The 21,607-nt window shown below is 37.3% G+C and overlaps 1 protein-coding gene across 2 annotated transcripts in view; it reads right to left on the bottom strand.

The window, feature by feature from the left end:
• Positions 1–1,423: 1,423 nt before the first annotated feature.
• The window catches only part of GUCY1A2 (guanylate cyclase 1 soluble subunit alpha 2), a 172,683-nt gene continuing 152,499 nt past the window's right edge, over positions 1,424–21,607 (bottom strand). The window contains exons 8-9 of one of the 2 annotated variants that reach the window (XR_005264040.2): positions 19,950–20,305; positions 1,424–18,614 (exon numbers count right to left, since the gene is read on the bottom strand). Coding sequence is in view for 1 of the 2 variants with exons in the window: in XM_038175780.2 (XP_038031708.1) it covers positions 20,098–20,305 (208 nt within the window). In the remaining variant the exon portion in view is untranslated. Of the gene's footprint in view, positions 20,306–21,607 lie in introns of both variants that reach the window. The other variant, XM_038175780.2, reaches the window with a different exon arrangement.

The following is a 21,607-nucleotide window of genomic DNA, read 5'->3' as shown; positions in this document are numbered from 1 at the left end:
TTGTCTTTGCACCTTTTTTTATTCCTCTCATATCCTTCTCTGCTGGAATTGTTTGGACTGCTGCTTTAAGCTGAAGGCAAACCTTACATTCATAGTGTCATAAATGTATTTCATTCCATAAGGTGAGATCTCAAAAGGCAATGTTATTGCTAGAAGAGTAACTCCTCTAGCCAGGAAGAATCTGAGAATTGTCTTTCTCTTAATTTCTTGGTTGGGATGCAGTATTCCCTAAGCTATGGTGATCCAGAACTGACTCCCACATATCATTCTCAACTAAATATTCTAACATATTTTGGAATAATTTTAAGGAATACTTTAAAGACAGGGATAGGAAACCATCAGTTTCTTTCTTAGAAAGTGTTCCTCCACCTTAAAGCTATCTGTGGCAAAGGGCAAAGAACTCTGAAATACAAGGATGCGTTAGACCTTTCTCAGGTTTAGCTTGGCTTCTTAAAGTCAAACATATTCAGTACTGAAATATCAAAATCAAACTCCCCTGCCAACATTTGGAATTATCTGAAATTCCATTTTTTCCTAGGAACACATTCCACAGAAAAATATTGCAACCAATTCTAGTTAATAGTCTTCAGTAAAAAAAAATATATATATATAAAAAAAAAATAACAGAACTGAATGAGTCATATTCTCAGTTGGGGATATAGAAAAGCTGAAGAAGGAATGAAAAAATGGGCAACATGAGTAGCATTTGTAAGGCTGATGACGTTACAGTGTGCCAGCTTCCTTTGTTCTTGCGTGGGTACCAATGAACTAATGTTGATATTTCATTGTAATGTCACCTGATTTCAAACTCTGTACTTCAGGACTTAAATCGGGTTCTTTTCCATTTTTCTACCGAACAGAGAACTGAACAGTCACTGGAAGAAATTAGCTGTTATAGTATCACCCAAACCAGACACTTCCTTTCCAACAATCTGTTAGATTTCTTAAGCAGCTATGTCTCAAAACTCTAAAAATTCAGTCAACAAAGGCTTTGGTAAGGTTTTTATGTGGCAATGATCATGAAAACTGAAGCTTTCATATCAAGAGATGTATACAGTGTGTATTTAACTATCTAACATTCTGTTATAACATATTTTCCTAGTTTTTTGTTTAACAATACATTTGGATTTGTGGTTGAAAGTGAGGTTTGAGAGCTAGGGGTGAAAACAGGTTCTTTTTCTGCAAATATCTTCATTGACTTTTGGGACTCTTTCCATTGAATTGAGTTTTACTATATTTTAATTCTGCTTTTCATGGGTAAGCTGTCAACAGACAAAGGGAAAATTTCAATGATTCATCATGACTTTTAATAGACTTTTGCATGATTTATTGATGTAAATATGCTGCAAATAACTGGGTGGACATTAAAGAGCAAATGAAATGTTTTTTCTTTAACAGACAATTTGGAATTGAACAGTATAAATAGAACATAATCATCACCACTTTATTTTATGTCATTCCAATCTACAGTCAAGTTCTTTTCATATACAAATTCACCTTTTTTGTAATCTTGAATACCTAGAAATCTTGCATAATGAAACATGTTATTTACACTGTGCGTGACACACAAATAATTACAAATAAAACGTATACAAAATGATTAAAATGCATCTTTGCATGAAAAGCAAGGAAGATACAGTAGATGTTCAGATTACCTATAAATGCTTACATATTTGTACATATATTTCTAATCCAAAATTGCTAGATGATCAGGAATACTTGTTCTTATGCCTGCACTACTGGAATGGAAGCAATATTTCCAGACATAATGAGCCACTTATGAAACATTTATGAAACTGCATAGGATGAAATGTAGTAATTTTAGAAAACAAAAATAAAGTATTTGACATTGTAAAACATAAGCAATTTAATCATGCCATACAGATACTTTGTATATTAAACCAATACTGTAAGATGGCATTGTAAATAAACCATAACAGAGCTTTAACGTTTTAAAAATAAGCAATTCACATGGCATTTGTATCATAAAATAGCAGTTGTACAATATTATTTACATTGCAAACCAAAGAGATAGTAACCCCATGAAACCGCAGCAAACAAATTGGTCAAAACATTGATCACAGACCTGATTCATAAAATGTGTACGAATGTGTGTAGAATGTATGGAAAAATAAGTCCTTAGATGTCTGAAATGCTGCATTAGGTACTGGGTGTGTGACTCCCATCCACAACCACCCGATGAGGTATGACCACAGTCCCACCACCCTTGCTCACAACATTTCCAGAAGGCCTGGCCAAAGCAGGCTGTGAGGCCCTCAGCATCCTTTATGTTACCTGCTCACTTGAGCACATGCAGGACTGCAGCCTAAATGGTCCGTGCAACTAAGCTTTAAATCCAGGTGCAGGTCAGGGGAAGGAGCAGTCTTGCTCCTACGTGGAATGCTTAACACATCAATGTGCCAGGCTATGGTTCTGTTTGCAGACTAAGCATTACCCAGCAAATGTAACATCTGCAGAATCATACCACTGATGTTTTGTACAGCAAGGAGTGTGGGATATGGTTTCAAACCTTTTTGCAGACTTTTAGCCCAAAGACTCCTATTGACTATAATATGAGCCACAAGGTTTTTCTTTGCAAGCAAGGTGGTGGAAGTCTGCAATTGTTCAGAACACCAGGTTTCTGGCATGGCAGTATGTAGGATGGTTTTGACTGTGCTGTAATAATCTGATTTATTAGCAGAGGTTTGGGACCACCACAAATCACTGTTGATGCACAATAACATTCAGAATTCCTACCAAAAAAATGTTGCTGGAGAATGTTGCTTGATGAATCCCAACAGGGTGTTTGGGTATTGATCATTTCAACAATGAATCCTTGAACAATGTTTATTAAAAAGGACAGTCACCTCCTGCCCCATGGCAGTATTATAGCTACTCAGTAAATATTTACCTCATAGATATAACTTCTATGAGATGGATGATTAGAGTTGACTACTGCATCTTTATGGTGTTAGTTCCACACGTGGAGATAGCAAATGAGGTTTAAGAGAACATAAATTTTGATAAATGAGCTCTATGTCACAATCACCCTTTTTTTTTCTCCTTATCTTATTGTTCCAGGCAGTTTTCACAAAACAGCAGAAAGTACATGGTAGAAATCATGTACTGCTGCCAATGTTTGAAATTCCAAATGATTCAACTTCTTTGTTTTTGCCCCAGGTTTTGCCAACTGAAATGCATGGTCATGTGTCTGCACTAGGTGAGCAATGTGTCAACGTGTGTTGTGCCTATACACAGGAACTCCAGCACGTGAGATGAGTTCAGTGCATTTGCAAAGTTGGTCTGCTACTAGCAGGAAATCCAGCTTACCCATACAAAACTATTCTCATCTGGGATACAGAATTTTTCTGCACATTTATAGTGTGGCATTTATCCAGGATTTCCAGATATTTGGCAGCCCAGTCAGAGATATTGATATGGTTGAAGAAATGTAAAAAAATTCAAACAGACAGACAAACAGACAAAAAAAAAAAAAAAAAAAAAAAAAAAGGTATCACAAAAGTAATAAAGCAGCTGCTCATTCATTTGGTAGCATGGGGAGGCAAGTTTGCAACTACCAGACACACTCTCCACCTGTAATGCAGAAACATATACTTATACTAACTATTTGTCTTTTTAAATGATGGGAGAATAATAATAAATGCAGTCTGGATAGTATCTTGAGCACCTGGCAGTGTAACTGAAATGTTACTTTTCAGATCATGTTATTGCAGTGCTTAGAAAACTAAGCACTGTCAATGACTTCCATAGAATAAGCTACATTTTAAAAATCAATTTGGATGTACCTGGCAGGTGAATTGCATCTACTAAATGATTGAATAATGCAACCAGGTAAGTTTGGGGTTTCTGTGTGTGTGGAGAGTGGAGGTTGTTTCTTGAAGCTCTATTGGTTTCAAATGTGAGAAAATGAGAGAAGAAATAAATATTTCATGGGGGGTTGCTATGTGATTCAGCAAAGGTTTTTTTTTTTTTTTTTTTAAAAAAAAAAAAAAAAAAGGAGAACTTAATAACTTCCCTATTGTGTTTGTGTGTGTTTGAAATTTCTGGATTTATTTATTGTTTTATTTGATCATCACTTCAATGACTTTTCTCTGATATATAAAATAGAGTTATCCTGGTCACAAACAGGAACAAAATGTTCTTTAGTGTAGTTTCTCTGGAAAAACATTTTTTTTAAAACTGAATACTATATTACTAATATGGCAAAAAGTAATTAGTGTGAGCTACCTACCAGAAGACTAGGTCAAATAAAGCAAAAATTGTCCTGAAGGAAACTCATGTGATTTATTTGTTTTTTAATCCAGATAATTTCTCCATTACATTAGACTTCCAGATAAAATGGGAAGCAGAAATGTGAATAATTTTTCATGAAGGCTGGCGCCAGTATCCATGGCAAAAGCTTCAGAAAATTTGTCTGCTATAATGACTCAAGAAATTTTGAGAAACTGAGTAAGTAATGCAAGGATCTTCAGAACACACTCAGCTGAACTTCAGGGGGACTTTTGTTGTTTTGCTTGTCACTAATAACTCATAAATGAGATTTTAGATTTATTTATGAATCAGGTACTGTGCAAAGGTCATGCACTAAAATAGTTCATTACTTTTCTCTTTTAAATGCATTTATGGGGATTCAGAGTAGGATGGAGCCCACCACAAGTTAACTAGAAGCATGAGAAAAGAAATAGAAATATTGTTAGTGAATAGAAATGTTGTTAGTGTTTAGACAACTGTTAGTATTAAGACAAGGCAAAACTTCTTTGCTTGGTCCTGTGAAGAACAATAAAACCTGTATTTTGTTTATAAACATTTATACGAATACTAGTCTAAAACTAGAGGCATTGAAATAGAAGATGTATATAGTATATTGTATATTGCTTTTCTTATAGAGTGTACCTTATGTTTCTAATATGGTGACAAACAGTAAATTTTTTTAGGACAACCTAAAAGGACCTTATTGTAACATACAACATTATAGCAGGTCACATTATGAAAGCGAGATGTGAAGTCACAACACAGTGCAGGCATGTCACTAAAAGATAATTTGGAGTGCTCTTAAAAGGCTATTTTAGCCTTCTACTCTCTGTTAATAACATGTCTGCATGAGTTTGTAAAGTTTCTTCTTCTTGTTTGAGGCCTTTAGTGGCTCTGGATAAAGGAAGAGTAAAGAAGGCAAACTGCCCTCAGTTGCTTACACTCGGAAATGTTCATATTACCTAGGTGAGAGGAAGCAGAAAGAGAAAATCAAGTATCAACAAAAGTTGAATAGAAGAAGGCCATTTAACAAATGATTAGTTTCTTCTAAAGAAGGCCGAGGCTTTTGGCACTGTTTGCTTTAGGAAAAAAAAAAAAAAAGAAAAAAAAAAGAAAAAAAAAAGGCAGCAACTCATCAGGAAGAGATTCAGGACACATTCACTGATCTCTCTAGCCTGCAAGATTTACAGATAGCATCCTGTTTTCAAGCAACACATGGAGAAAGACCCCTTGCTCTGTGGAGGCCCATGTAAACAATAACTCACAAAATGGCAGTTTTAAAACAAGAAGAATAAACTTTATATTACATATTTTTCAGAAGCCTGAAGGGTCACAGCTACTAAGATATACATTCCGTTATAGGAAGAGCAGTACAAATGTTAAAGCTTTTAAGACCGTATGTAATTCACTGAATACACAATTTTCCCATGTCCTACACATATGGCACATCAATTTATTACATAGACTTATGTTCCCACGGAGGGATTAATACTGAATTCTGCTGTGTTACACCAGTGCTGCAGCCTTGAATAGTTCTTACTCAATGACACAACACAGGTTTGGTTAGTACCTACATTATGCACTTCAACTGTTCCCAGTCAAAGACAAAAATGGCAAAACCAAACTTTACTGTTTTGTTTTCAAGTAGATAAGTCTTTGGTTAGTAATAAAGTCAGTTGTTTGGGGGAAGCAATCATAACTGAAATGCTAATTTTCAACCAGAGGTACTTACTGTAAATTCCAGACCACTAAGACTGCCAAATGAATCACAATAAGGAAAGTGAAATGCAGCATGAGATGGTTTGTGTGGATTCTGCTTCTTTTGGCAGGTGGATTCCTTTGCTGAAAACTAGGAAAAGTAACCAAACAGGATTTTGCTGTTACTTTGATGGTTTCAGCATGGGAAGATCTTGGATTTGCTGAGTTTTCTGTTGTCTGTGTGAGCTCACAGTAGAAGTCTAACCTGCCACATCCTTTCATAGTAGATTGCAGGGTGCAGTTTTAAAATAATATCCAGATTTATGTAGTACAAAAATTGATCTCTTAACCATTACATTGGCAGAAACATCCAGATCCACCACCCTACTTCCTCTGTGTATTACTGAAATGGAAATACTTCTGTTAATTGGTTTATCCTTATCTCTATAAGAAATTCTATACAAACTGCTTAAGTTCACAGACATCACAGTGCTCCAAACCCTGACAGAGTGCTAGTATTATTTAGTGAAATCCAATGTTATTTTTATGGTAAGTATCCTTTCTTGACAGTGCAAGGTTGTAATCTCATTATTTAGTGCAGAATGCTTGTAGATTTGCAGTACAAGTTTCCTCAGAGTAACTTTATAGGCCACACTAAAATAAAATTATCAAATTACACAGAAATCATTTGCACCCAGGGAAGATTGGCCCATTACACAGGAGAGCAGACTTTGATCTAGTCAGTCTTCACATTTTAGGACAACAAATATTTTTATCCAGCTTGCAAAACAGAGAAGTTAGAAACAAGACAAGAAGTAATTCTCAGCATTCAGAAAGCGAAGGGTAAAACTGAACTCCTCCTTCCCTTTGCTCAACTCAGAGTAAACAACAGACCACCAGGATGGAGCTGATAACTCCTAATCTTAAAAATTCCTACTCCTAAAACTGAGCACTGTGGACTCAGGTGAACATCCCCCTTCCTACAAGAATCCAGGTTTCTTACTCATAACTACACCTTACCTCTACATGTCTGGTCCTTTTATTGGAGATGTTTGTGAGCATCTCAGAAAATTACCTTCAGGTTTTACTTTGGGAACTCTGAAATCAAAGGGAAAAGCCATACGATACAGTTCTAAGGCATCAGAGATTAATTGTTCTAGAATTACCTGCAGGGTAAACTAAGATGAGCCTGAATGAATTGCCATTTAAATCTCCAATTGCAGAATTGTATCAGGCTGCTGGAAGAAAGTGAAAGATTTAAACAAATAGCAGAAGCATGAGGTTTTCCATTCATGGTTTCATAAAATTCACAGTCTTTCCACTAGATGGGGGAGTCAGGATCACTGGGGCAGACAACTGTCAAATTGTTATCAGTTCTTCCAGGAGAGATACTGCATGCAGAGCTCAATTTGTTCTCAGAGGCTTTGGGAGAAGTCTGACCTATGACTTGATGGGCTCAGGCTGTGAAGTTCATGCCTATAATACTGGTGTATTTTGAAAAAGTCTCACAGTCATGAATTTATCCCACAGAAAGAATTATAAACCACAAGATTATCTGTAGCATTCAGTTACTTCTCTAAAGTTGCCTGTAGGGGGTGAGCAAAGTAGCAAAGAGAATAAGGAGATCATTTGTGACTGGCTGTACTCCAGACATTGGGTGTCCTCTGCTCCAGGACACCAGTGGTATAATACAGTTTAGGATCTGTGTGTTGCACCAGTGTATCACACAACCAGATGTACAAGGTCTCTTAAACACTCTGTGGAACCCTGCAAAGAGGAACTGCAGAATCATAGTAACCTGAGAAAGGTTAAAATCAAATCAAGAATAGATGAATGTCAGCCTCAGAAGTAGAGCCCATTAGTAGAACCCATAGAACTCAGAAGGAAAATAAATAAAATAAAATAATAAAATAAAATAAAATAAAATAATAAAATAAAATAAAATAAAATAAAATAAAATAAAATAAAATAAAATAAAATAAAATAAAATAAAATAAAATAAAATATCATCAGTTCTCTTGGCTGGCTGAAAACATCCTGTCCGTGTTATTAATCTCTGAATACACCTGAATTTTATCAGCTTTAGGGCTGGTGATGACCATATCTCCCACTGAAGCAAGGATGGATGCCAAGGATGCATGACAGTTCAGAGCAATCCCAAAAGTAGGAGATAAAACCATCTACTATCTCAAGATAGCTATCAGACACTGCAGTGTCCACATATTGTGTATCGTTTTTATTACTAGCTATTTCTCTGTCTATTTTGTCATATTCTGTTCTATAATATAAAGAATGCCATGAAATGTGTGCAAAATGTGTAGGACGTGCAATGTAGATAACTGCTAGTGCTGCTTGTCCTGACATTTCTATTTCACAATCAATCCCTCACACTGCAGTAATTCTGGAACACAGTGAATTTCAGGCAAATGGCATTGATGCTAACTAAATCTTAAAATCAAAATTAATCTTGGCCCTTTTTGAAATGATGACCAAAGACTTCTGCAAGCACAGAATTTACAAAAGAACTGTGTTTGCTTATTTCTAAAAGACACTGAGCATAAATGCTTTAAGTATTTTTCACAGTGATTTCATTCACTGACATTAGTTATTTATACCCTATACTGAGATCTGAAATTCAGAGATTTTATAGAATTGGTGTGCAGAAAACACATATACTACAGAGAAAAAAAAAAAAAAAAAAAAAAAAAAAAGTTCTAAAGAAAGTGGTGAAAATTATTCCTGAACTATAAGTAGATCTGCTTCTGAATATAAACGTAAAAAGAATTGCTTAAGTCATAGTACAGACTGCATTGCAGCTACTGCCAGCTGTCTTCAGCTGAGATCCAGCCTGTACCTCACAAAACTTTTCACCTTAACTATACGGGCTAAGGCTCTCTTTCTGCAGTGGATGCAGCTCTTTTAGAGTCACACGCAGTACAGTGGAATTTCTCTCCTACTGAAATTAAATAATTGAAGGATTAAGAATAAATAATTCCTTCCTTCCTTCCTTCCTTCCTTCCTTCCTTCCTTCCTTCCTTCCTTCCTTCCTTCCTTCCTTCCTTCCTTCCTTCCTTCCCTTCCTTTCCTCCCTCCCTCCCTCTTTCCTTTCCTCCCCTCCACTTTTTTAATCCAAGCAGGTAGTAATACTAATTTGCAAACTCATAGCATAACAGAGTTTTATTTAAAATACAAATGTTTGATGTAATGAAAAATAATTATCCTCTTTTTAGTAAAGATAGGCTGAGCTTTGAAAAGTTGCTTTCATTGTAGCTGTCTTATTAGATTTGGGATTTGGGAGTTTAATTTTTATTTTTCAGTGGAATAAGTTTAGTGATAAACTAACCCCTTATCCCCCGTCTCCCTCTCTCCCCTTGGAAGATAAAAATGTTACGTCAATGAATCTTCTTTCTCAGTATTCAAAAAATGCCTTTAACATAATGACTTTCACTGCCTAATGTGAGGTACTTGACTTTGAAAACACTGTGGCCAAACTGATTGAGCTGATAAAGCAGCCACTGCGAGCTGGATCAGGGAGGTGAATAAAACAGAAATAATACTAAACCCTGTCAATTCTTCCCATTGGCAACTCAGATTATTTTGAGATTATTATGGCTAACTTGCTTTGTGTTGAGCATTTTGTTGTTGCTTTTTCTCCACGTTATGACATTTTGATTTTACCTTCACCTGTTACTGAATTCATGCCTCTCTGGCAAGCACATTCTGTCTATTTTTAGCCCTGTGAGCTACTAATCCAGTTTCTCTGACAACTGCAATTTGTTGGAAGAAATGACTAGTGTTACGTTGTCTCAGAGCTATGAGCCCATTTGAGAAATTAGCTTCTTAGCTGACCTTTAAAGTAAGTGAGAATAATGTGCCTGCAGTTCTGTGGGGTTTGGATTTCATTATCGCAGCAGCATGTATGAGACGGGATGCCCCTGCTGCACAGCTTTGCCTCTGTTTTGTTTTCCTGGTAATTATAGAAACTGTTTACTGTACATGAAAAATCTGCAAGTTTTCTCAGCTCTTGAGGACAATACTATTTGTAATTCCTTTTCTCTGGAGAGAGTGACAGTTCACAGTGCAAAGGCCTGCTTCTTCCCAAGAAGAACTTTCCCACGGCCTCCCAAACCAAGACTGCAATGGAAATCACCACAGATGTCTATGGATCAGCATGGTGATAGCAAACAGAAAAGAGAAGTATGGGACTTGTACGGCAGCACAGCAGCTCTGATCTTTCCCACTCACCTCTGATTCAGCACTCAGCCCAAGACCCTTTGTACTTCTGTCTGCAGCCTGGCCCTTGTCCCTGGCATGTTTCTCTCCACGTGTATATCTGCTTTTCTATCCTTTCACATCCTCCCGTTCTTATCAGCAGGGGATTGCATCTCACCTGCAGTGGGGCAGCTAGTCTGAACTAGTCCCCTACTAGTCCTCCTAGTCCAAACTAGTCCCCCACTAATCCTCCACCTCCATGCTGCAATCACTGGTGTGTCTCAGGAGGAGAGCACATGAAAGGCAGTGGCTTATCCCACTTCAAACATTTTATCTGGGGACTGTCACCCTCCAAGCTGCCAGGATGTCCACACTGACTGTAGAGGGAGGCTGCTGGACTAGCTCAGGCCAGACATAAGTTTTAAATACCTAAATTTAGGTTGGAAGAATTTCACTCAGTCTCACAGCAGTTCCCAAAATTCTTCATGCTCTAAAGCCTATTGGGTCACAGTATAACGTGGGCAGAGTGAGGTACAAGGATAATAAGCAATATTTCAGTATCAAAGGTGTTAATGGCTACAACTTAGAGAACCACTAATTGTTGCATGAGGCTATATAAATGCCAGGTCTTGGGATGGGAATTGTGGCTGCACTGGGCTTTGTTTAGGCTTCAGTAAAAGGCATGATGCTGATATGTTAGGGGTGTGTTTAAAGCCTGGCACTGGGATGGTGTATCTCTCTTAGTACACCCTAAACAAGCTGAGTTAAATCTTTAATCTTGGCCTTACCTAACGTGTAAGGCATTTTTACAGAAGGTACTTGGTGAAGTACTGTTCTTTTTGAAATTTGCTATAAATGACTTTTGGCTGCAAATGCTTTTGAAAACTCCATATACAGGATTGTTTCTGAAGAAAGAGTGTGAACTCTAGATTATGTCATAGGTTTTACATCTTTTTGTTTTGATACAACACTTCTAAACTTGCGGTTTAGACATTTCTAAACAATATTTACTAGCAAAGCATAAAAGCTTCCTTTTTTTAAGCGCTCACATATAATAACCATACCCCTACACACATTTTAAAGGCATTCCTACTATCATCTCCAAATTTATACCACTTGGCAAAGTACTTTACTTGTAATATTTTACACCCACTGACAGGTTTTGCATTCACCATCTAAACTTATAGAGGAATTCTGAGTGCTACCTTTAGAAAAGTCAAATGATATAAAAAAGAGGGGCATTCATCATTAATTTTTGCATTTAGAATTCTTAGACTCCTTTTTCCCCACAACTTTTCTCTGCATCTAGAGACTGAACTCTAATTTAAATATAAAGCAACTTTCTTTCTTCCCAAATTAACACATTTCTCATGCAACTTCACTAAAACTCTAAGGATAATCAACTCTCAAACTCATCCTAATGCCATGATAGTTCATGACATTATGTATAACACATTCTTGCATTTTGCCACATACCCAGAATATGGTCTGGGTCATCCAACTTCCAAACACACAAAAGCTGAGAATCAGCAGCACACCGCAGCTCTCTCCTACACAAATACTTCCCTTCACTTTCCTCAGATGCTTTCTCCATGTTGGTTTCTTACCCACACACTCTCAGGACCTGTGAGAAGTTTCTGGAGAGGAATGCTTACACACTTAAACACTAGCAAGCACTTGACACTTCTTTTTTTTTTTTTTTTTTTTTTTTTTTTTGAGATGTAATGGGAAAGTAAATCTCAGACTCAGCTTACTCCAAACTACCTCAGTAGATGAGCTAAACTGAATGGAGCTGCCAGGGCAGAGCTCTCTCCCTTAGGGTTCATCAGAATATTATAAAGGTGGGTAAAAAGCCTCATTCCCACCGAAGACCAGAGCATTTATATGCTCACAGCAACACATCTTAGAGCATCACCTTGCAGAAAGGTGTAAAATATGTAGAATACTGCATAGATTAGCAAGAACTCCAGATTTCATCATCCAGCACAGGTTAGCACTAGGAAAATGCACTTTTGCAGATGTTTAGATATTAAGAATTTGCTTCCATACATCATTATGAACAGTTTTTCAAAGGAACATAAATGATACAGATTTATAATCCACATTTCCTAAACTTATTTAGGCATTCAGAACCTTGGGATATTGAGCAAAGTTAGGTTCAGAAAGAGGTTGTGTTTAAACAAAGAAAATGGGATTGAGGAATAAATCCCCTGAGACTTTGAAAATCTTACCTTTGTATTACAAATGGAAAAAACCTAAACCAGGCAGCTGTGCTTTAATTATACAGTTTCAGAATGGTTTTAATCAATCAGAAATGCAACATAAACCTTTACAACGAATATATGTCTGTACCTCTTTTCTCTTTCCCATATGATCTCACTTTTAAAAAAGCTCTCCTTAATAGTTATTAATTTCTAAGCATGTGCCTCTGCAATAATCTCAGAAACTCTGATATTGATGCAACAGTGTGTTCCAGCTTCATTAGGGAAGGAAAAAATAATACCTTAGAGGTATGCTGATAATAAAAAATACTAAAATAAATTAAGCAGAATTCTTCTTCTTTAGATCTTATTCAGTCTTAACATCATTTTACCGCTGTGTCAAGCAGAACTTATCCATTGCTTATGGATATTCTGGTTTTAGTGCTGATATTTATCATTCTTGGGCTTTTCTTACATATGGTACTGTTTTATTTTATTTTATTTATTTTTATTTTTTTTTTTGTAGGATAGAAGACCAGTCTTACTCAGTATGCAGTCTTTAAGGTATTCTGTTTACAACTGAAAGTGTTTTCTAAGTCTGATTTTGCCCTTGCTTAAGTAGGAACAAATATTTTTAGAAAACTAGCAAAGAGACAACACCTCACAAAATGAAATTATTCCACTACATACTCTTCTCCCATGGGGAAGAGGATGAAAGGACAAACAATACACGACAGGTTGTTAGTATGTCATCGCATGTTCTGCTAAAAGCTGCTTTTTTAAAGCAACAGGTGTTGTACAGGAACCTACACAGAACAGATTAGCATGGCTTAATTTATTGCTTGAAGAGTAGTCATGAGAAAGTATTGCTAGGGAATAAGACTACTGTCAAGAAAACAGGTAGCTCAATACATGACCTTCTGCTGATAGAAAGTTAATTTTGGGCCTACAAATTCACAAAAGCAAGAAAAATGTAGATTAATGATAACCTAGCAACTATCCCTCTGTCCTTTAGAATTTATGTACATTATCATCATCTTTACAACAGGATAACTAAAAAGGCTTATATAGGCATTCTGGAATATATTTCACGTAAAGATGGCACAGATGTTTTGCATAATTTGGCAAGGAGCTCAAAGCCCAAGAGCTTTTCTAAATAACATTCACAATGGCATCCAGAAGTTGCAACTGGCAGCACTCGTATCATATGTAAATGGTTCAGGCATTGGAAGGAAGAGATTTCCAGGACTGTAATAGCCCCTGTTCTTGATAGTCACCATGACTACCGTATCAAACCTCTATTTATCCAGGAATATACTTATATATCCCTCTGCCACTTACAATGCGGAACTCTGAAAAGCAGCACAGACCAAAAGGTTTGAGACACAGCATTTGGGCTTGAGAGAGATTAATTCAGCGGGATCAATCTCACTTCTCTTGGGCGTCTTAAAAAGTAGATCTAGTCTAAGTCAGCTCTCTGTGGTCAGTGAAAAACAAGCACACTCAGGGATTCAGGCAGCCTCACGCTGTGACTAGAAGAGGGGGGGGCAAGTACCTGAAGTGTTTACCTGTCCCCCAGTCTTCATATGAAACTTGATTTTTGGAATGGTAAAGCAGAAGTGGGTTAAGGAGCTGACAGCAGAAGCAAGCCTTGCTGAATCCCAGTGCTCCACTCCGCTCCCTCTCTTCTAACCATAAAACAGGTATGACACTTCTTTCTCTGACACCCAGTGTCTTCTCTCTTTGTCCCCAGATGAAACACATTCTGCCTCACTTTGTCTTTGGCAACTAAAATCCCAGGAGCAGATGGACAGTTTAACCTCTGCCTGCACTGATCTTTTTTCTAAGGCTGCCAACACAGCTGCCACTTTGCACCATTTACGAAATCGGCCTCTCTAATATGAACCTCAGCCCCTAGGGAAGCACTCATGCTGGGATACTAACCTGGACCACAGACAGTTGGAGGTTAATCTTCCTAAACCACAGGAACATGTAAGCCTGTGCAAAGGTGAATGATTTGTGGCCTATGACTGAATTGCTACGTTCCTCAGCTTCACTGTTTTGCTTGCATGATTAATAGCCAAGTCACAAAAGAACAGACATACATACGAGGTTAAACAGTTTATAGATTTTTGTTGTAAAGTTGCTCATACACTGCAAATTAATAACATTGTTGGGGAATAACTTCTAGCTGCATGGATAAACTTAGTGTTTACAAAAGTCAAAGACAGACATGCAGCAGACTGTTACTGCACTGACTTCACCCAAATCCCCTAGTGAAAACTTGCACTGTGGTTCTCCCCCTCTCTACAGACGTGTGTGCCTGCTCTGTCACTGTAGCAGTTCTGTCTGCTGCAAAGACGACTAAGATCAGCCCTTTAATCCCACTTATTCTTTAGATATAAACAGCCATGTCAACAGATGCTAATGAGAACAATAATAAGAATTACTATCTATGCCACATACAGGCTGCAAAACAAAGGAGAGTGGAGGTCTTCTGAAGAACAGAGCAGAAAAGAACATGCAAGGTGATGGAAGTATGAATAAGAGCAGCAGCAGATCAGCTCCTGCCTCTCGAGTCTCCTGCACAGTCTGCATCAGCTCCTGCAAGCCTGTCACTGGCATCCTTAAACCCAGTTCTTGAAGGAAGGGAACCAACTGTTTCTGGGTTTGACAAGCTTTCTTTTGTTTCAGTTTTTGTTGCTAATTTAAGCATGTTGCTGTTTCCAATATTAAAAATGAATAATTTTGCAAAAGACTACCAGAATCCAAAAACAGTCATAAGTTTTGAGACAGGTAATTACTCTCCTCAGTGAGCTCTCAGCACTCAGCAGAGGTTAGGTAGTAGCTTCCAGCTGGAAGAGAACCCAGAAAATGCAAGAAATTTGTGATGCTGCAGTTGGATTAGATGTTGGCAGGACAGACTGCATGAGGTAAGCACGTTTGACAGCTTGTGGAGGCTGAAGAACATGAAACCTGTTACACTCATCCCAAAGACTGACACAGGTTTCATGCTAATTTTCAATTCAACACAGCAGTTTTGTGGTGGTATTTTGTTTTGTTTTTCCCTTCATTTTAAAGTCTGCAGGGAGAAGAATCTGGTCACAGCAAGAAGTAGGTAACGTGAAATCAATTAGCACAATATAAGTCTCAGGGCAGTGCCATGATACATTTAAATGTATGCAACACATCATGGTTCTGCACTGTTTGCTTTATACAGGGAAAAAAAAAAAAAAAAAAAAAGGAATAAAAGGAATGTTAGTGGAAAAAAGAGAGAAGGTGTAAACCTGATGCCTCTGCTGAGCACGCCAGGGACCACCATGAGCCCAGGAGACAGCACCGTGAAGAGGCACATACACACATGAACTGCAGCAAGGCTTGTTTGTAACTCAACTGAAAGGATTTCTTCTTCTGAAGAGGCAATTCTCACAGAATATTTCTAAAGTTTCAAAAGTTTGGTTTTCTGTTTGCAGAGGCTTGTTTCCAGGCTCCAGAACAGCCTTCCGAACAAATTCGCATCTGAAACTGTATATGGGAATGAGCAATAAAGCCAAACCCACAACCACAGTTAATGACTATGGGCTCTTTGGAATTAAAACAGCAAAATCCTGTGGGATTCTGCAAGACAACCACACTTTTAGAATCCTAGCTTACCAGCAATTCTCCCATGCCGTGGCTTTTGCCTTTGTACAGCTGATATTACGAGTAATACTGAACAAAATTTAATCCACCCCTCTACCCTTTCCATCACTGCTTTCCTCTTACTCTGACTTCCTGACCTCTATGCAGTGCATCACAGAAAAGGCTGTGTGAAGGGGAGCTTAAAGAAGATTTAGAAATCTGACACGAAATCTCTAAAAAGTTCTCCGAGAGGGTAACTGCTGCCTTTGTTTACTTCGGCCTCACAACTTTTGCACTAGAAGTTGGCCACTGAGTCTGCCTCTGTGGTCAGTCCCTGGTCTGCAGTCTGAGCCTGGAGCAGAGGGAAGGTGAACAGAACAAGTCTGTGGCACAGGAACCAATGACCCCAGCTAGGGTCCTTGTCAACCTCCTCCCCATACAGGCACTTTTCAGTAGATCTCTTCCCTTAATCTTCAGAGAGGGTGGTTTTGGTTCTTACAAAACCTCGAGCCAGCAGGTGTTGCTACTTGCAGCTAAGCAAAAAAACATAGGTATGTAACTTCTTAATCAGAGGAAAAAAAAATCTATTTTATATGAAAGAAAATATCATAAGGAAATTCCAACTACAGTATGTGATTTCTACACCCATTTCAGCACCTCTGTGCTCTCGACCTCATCATCCCAAGGTAAAAACTCTGAAAGCCCTTTTATTTATAAAGGCAGTGCCAGACAAATAAGAAAGTTTTCTCTACCACTAAAAAAGTAGTGTTGGAGAAACATTTAATTTGACTATGATCTAACTGACTTCACAGCATCAGCCTTGCTAATGAACTTCATTTTACTTCATAAAGGTGTCCAACAAAATAAATTTGTAACCTAATATTACAGGAAGTAGATACAACCACTAAGTTAAACAGTGCTGAGAATCTTTCACACTTTTCTCACACTGAGATAGAAAAATGCCTCTAGAGAGTCTACACTTTTCCATTAACTTCACTTGTCATAACACAGGAGCAAATAACACAATACATGGCATCAGTGCTGAAGTTTTGGATGTGCTACCTTTACACAAGCTTACAAAAGGCAGAGACTATATACTTTCATACAATAAATCTACTCTAATCTGGGGAGCCAGCTGATTTATTGGCAAACATTGTCTTTGTCTCCATGGTGATACCAATTTTCAGTTTTTTTCAGTGATCTCATATTCCCTTACAGAATAAACAGTTACTTGAGAGGATGAGGATGGTGCTACAGACTTTTGGATTGCTTCTCCAATTTACTAGTTGAATTACCTTTTAACCTCAACTTTTCATTAAAATGTTTCCAGGGATCTACCAAGATCACTCACAGGATTAACAGGATTAACATTTCCTATTGGCAACTGTGAGAGAAGGGATATTGAGCAATAAGTATGCTTTTGGTATGAACCTCTGTATTTGTTGTCTTCACAGATGACTGTGGGTGGTGAGAAGAGAAACAAGAGTTTGGCCAGAGAGATTAGTAATCTGACATCAACAACTACTGAACAATAAGGATGTGCCAGTAAAGTAAGAATGAAATTTCATTGTATTGATAGCTGTTAGAAAAAATAAAATTAAATTAAAAATCACTCTAGGGAATTAGTTAATGACATCAAAACCACAGCTTTATTATCTAGGAAGTAGTGTTCCAGTTCCCATGGTCAAACTACAACTTTGTTCCATTTATAATTCTTCCAGGTCTCACTGGTGTTCACTAGAAAAAATGCATGCTACATCCTGTGTATACAAAAACTAATGGATATAGGCTAAAAATTTGTCATCTGATGCAGAAACTTCTTGGATCTGTAGTTTGGATGGAAATTCTGAAACCTCAAGCTTGAACACTTTTCATCAAGTCATTTTTTCAGATAGCAGAGCTGCAGATGCTGTTTATCAAGGTAGATAGACGAAAAACTCCTCCAATCACAAAGATGCTGTAATAACTATGGAAGAAATCTTTCACATCAGTTCCTCTAGAAAGCAAGGGAATTTCCATTTAAGTAATATTCACAGAATGGTTTGGGTTGGAAGAGACCTTAAAGATCATCTAGTTCCAGCCCCCCTGCCATGCCCATGCAGCTACTCTCTTCATCAAGAAAATATACTGTATAATAAGTTCAGGTTTCCTCTACATGCTGAAGTCTGCATAGGTTCAAGATAGTCCTTTCTCATCCAGACAGCCTTCGTGGAAAGGAAGCCTGAAATTTGTTCAGCAACAGGCTAGTGGTGCCACACTGATCTGTTCCCATCCCAAGCTGGGTCAAAAGGGAGAAATACAGCACTGTCATTGCCTCCACAGAAAGATCTAACAGGATAATTTGGAAACACGGAGAATGGTATTTACTCATTTTCAAAAGGTGCTTCAAGTTTTGATTACTAAATCCATAAGTAAGATCCTAATCTCTGGTCTGGATTATAGAAATGCTGAGCTTTTCACGCCTTCTTGTGCTGTTGAGTCTTGACTTTGATTTCGCTTTGAGCAGGCCCATGTAAAGCTAAGCCACTTTCAAATCACTGCTCTGTTTGTCTACTAAGGTAGAACAGAAAAATAGTGGCTCACTTCAGTAGGACCCAAAGGGAAGTACACCTGCAGAAGAAAACTTATTACCATTATTTTTGAAAAGGAAAGCCAAAGAAATAAACACTGTCTGAAAATGTGTCTACAGGGGGACAGATCTACATTTTGTTTCTTGTTTCTGTTGGTTTCACTGAAGAAAATAAAGCTATATTAATTTTCACCAGGAAAGAATTGGGCTGTAGTTTGATTTTCTTTTAATTTTTTATTGATATTGATGCATCTAAATTTGAACTGCCATTTGCATTAAAACTAGGGAATTATTTCCTCACCATTTTCAGAGGATGTTGGCTTACAGTTGATAAAGCGGGGGACCTTTCATCCTCACCAACAGAGGAAATTTCCAAAACAGCATTTTAATAACAGATAGAATTTTTATAATCTAAGTAGAATAGGAGCACAAGTCCTATTAAAAAATGGAAAACCAGTACCCAGAGAGCTTTCGGTGTTTGCTGAATGCTCCCAGAGTAAGGTTTTACAAGATCAATTTTTTAATAAAGGTCCAGGACTTCTACCAAATATCAGTTTGGCTGCTGCTTCTGTGGGAAACAAGCCCCACTGTGTATAACAGAACTTTTCTGTTAACAAATTGATCTTTTACATTTTGTTTGCTTTGTCCTGGAAAGACTGGACACACAAGACTGTAGGACAAATACCAAACATTATTTTGTATAAGCAAGACAATGCTCATCTAAAGCTTTAGCATAAACATCAGGTAAATAGGTTTGCCAAAGTGTTTTGTTTTTTTTTTTCCTTTAAAATATTGATATTTTGCTGCCAAAAAGTCAAAAAATGACTTTTTCTTATTCGTATAACAATAAGATCTGATAGGTAGAATATATGAAATATACAGTAGCTTCTTCTGAAAAGCTATCTAAGCTCACTCAGCTTACAGTATGTGGAATGTAATTATCCAGAAAGTGAAATATGTATAAAAATAGGTAAAATCCCTACAACATTTATACTGAATTATAATTCCTCCTTTCAGGAAGGTTACAACAGCTCTACAGTATATGTATGAAATGTTTGTTCATAAAGTTAAAAAACATCATTACTTTACTGAAGAACACATTAAATGTAGGAATGCATAATCAGAACTGACTCCCAATTCTGCTTAGCTGGTGCAAATCTACAAAGAACCATCACCCTTTCGGCACAAAACAAAACCAACCTCTAATGTGAGTTGGGGGTTTTGTCTTGTTTGTTTTTATTTGTCATAAAGGGGCCAGACTCAAGTTTATGAATGAAATTCCTCAAACGTGGAAGTATGTTTTTTAAATGTTTTTTTTTTTTGTTTTTGTTTTTTTTTCCCTGTCTCCACTTTGTTTACTGACAGCAGTCACCCACCTTTTAAAATGATTATTGCCTGACATTACATGAAGCTTTTACTGCTTGTTCAGGACAAGGCAGTGAAATAGAAGAACCTCCAACTCCCCTGTCATGACCCAGTTCTGGGCTTGTGCTTTTTTGATGAGTCTTTGATCTGCAGCAGGCCTCATAGGCTAGTCTCCCGGAGGAACATGGTGCCAATGTTGTAAGAAACTTTTCTCACTCTGGCAGATGTGATGGAGGATTTTGGCTGTTTCTGACCACTTCTGACCTCGAGGAAGTAACAGATCCCAGGAATTTCCTTTGGAAAGTTTTCTGGAAGCTCTTCACGGGAACGAGGGATAAAAATAAAATTTTCTTCCTTTTTCAAAAGCCTGAAAAAAAAGAAAAAAAAAAAAAAAGGAAACAGAAGGAGATAAAAATATAAAAAAATTAAAACTGTACAGACACATCTCTTTGAAAGATATTGGTCCTGTGTGATCCCAAATAAAAAAAAAAAATAGTTAAAAAGTACCATGTAACATCTAAATTATCCTGTGCCAGGATCCCCAACCAATACATATTAACCTAGCATTATACATATTAACCTAACTTCAAGGACCTCTGTTGACTGAGACCAAATGAGGAAATGGCCCAAATAAACCCAATGTCTGACAAGCAGTGTCAGCATTCAGAAAGACATGTGGCAGAAAGTGAGAAAGAACTGAAATCTGCTACTATCCACCAAAAGTACCTGTGGGATTAATATAACTCATTTTCCTCATCTCAGCAAAAAAAGAGTAATATGAGAAATATTAACCTGGGACATCTGGTTGGGGTCAGAAAAGGATCCAGGCTCATAGGAGGCATGAAGCCATCCCTACTTTCTTCCAGCCATGCTATGCAAGTGGTACAATGTCACAGCCTGACTATACTGCCTACTGACATTTGTAGCCTTTCTCCACAGTGGAAAATCTCTGTCTGGATAGATCTGATAGTTTGGGGCCTATTCACCAATTATCTTCCCTGAAACCATCTGGAGCTGTTAAATAAAGAAAATAAGTCTACACAATTTTCTTTTTGTTTCCAGTAAATTAAGTTAGGGTTTTTCATTCTCTTGCAGAACTGAAAAGAGAAGCTTTGAGGTAATAATAAATTCTCAGCACAGTTGGATATATGAAAGTAGTCTTAGTCTTTTCCCCTTTCAAGATATTTTTTCTTTCTTTCAGTCAGCACTATTTTAAACTCAAAAACATCAGGAGAAAGAACCTTATTACCTTCAGCAGATTTTATAATAGGTTGTTTATTTAATATCTCTAAAACTGATTTCTCAGAAGTAAGTGAATGAATGAATCCCGTTGCTGGATTCTCAGCACATTTAATGGAATTTCCTTTGCTGATTTTTTTTTTTTTTTTTTTTTTTTTTTGGCTGAGGGAATCCATTTGAGCTCCATACAACTCATTGAAATATAAAAGCATTTTCTTCTCAGCTTTTATCAGATGTTTGTAAGTCCAACAATTTTTCTGCATTTGAACTTCCATGGTGGTCTTTGTTTACCATGTGGTTTGAGTACCATAATCTATTTTCCAGGCTGTCAATTTTATGAGGAAATACTATAATCTTTTCTAAATTGGGCGAGAGTTTGCAGAGGCCTCTGTAGAGAAGCTTCTCTTCTTTCATCTCTTCAATGCTTGCA

This window comes from Anas platyrhynchos, chromosome 1 (assembly GCF_047663525.1).
Source record: "Anas platyrhynchos isolate ZD024472 breed Pekin duck chromosome 1, IASCAAS_PekinDuck_T2T, whole genome shotgun sequence".
NCBI classification, from domain to species: domain Eukaryota; kingdom Metazoa; phylum Chordata; class Aves; order Anseriformes; family Anatidae; genus Anas; species Anas platyrhynchos.
The sequence above is the reverse complement of the archived record's forward strand: the minus strand, read 5'-3'. Positions and strand labels throughout refer to the sequence as shown.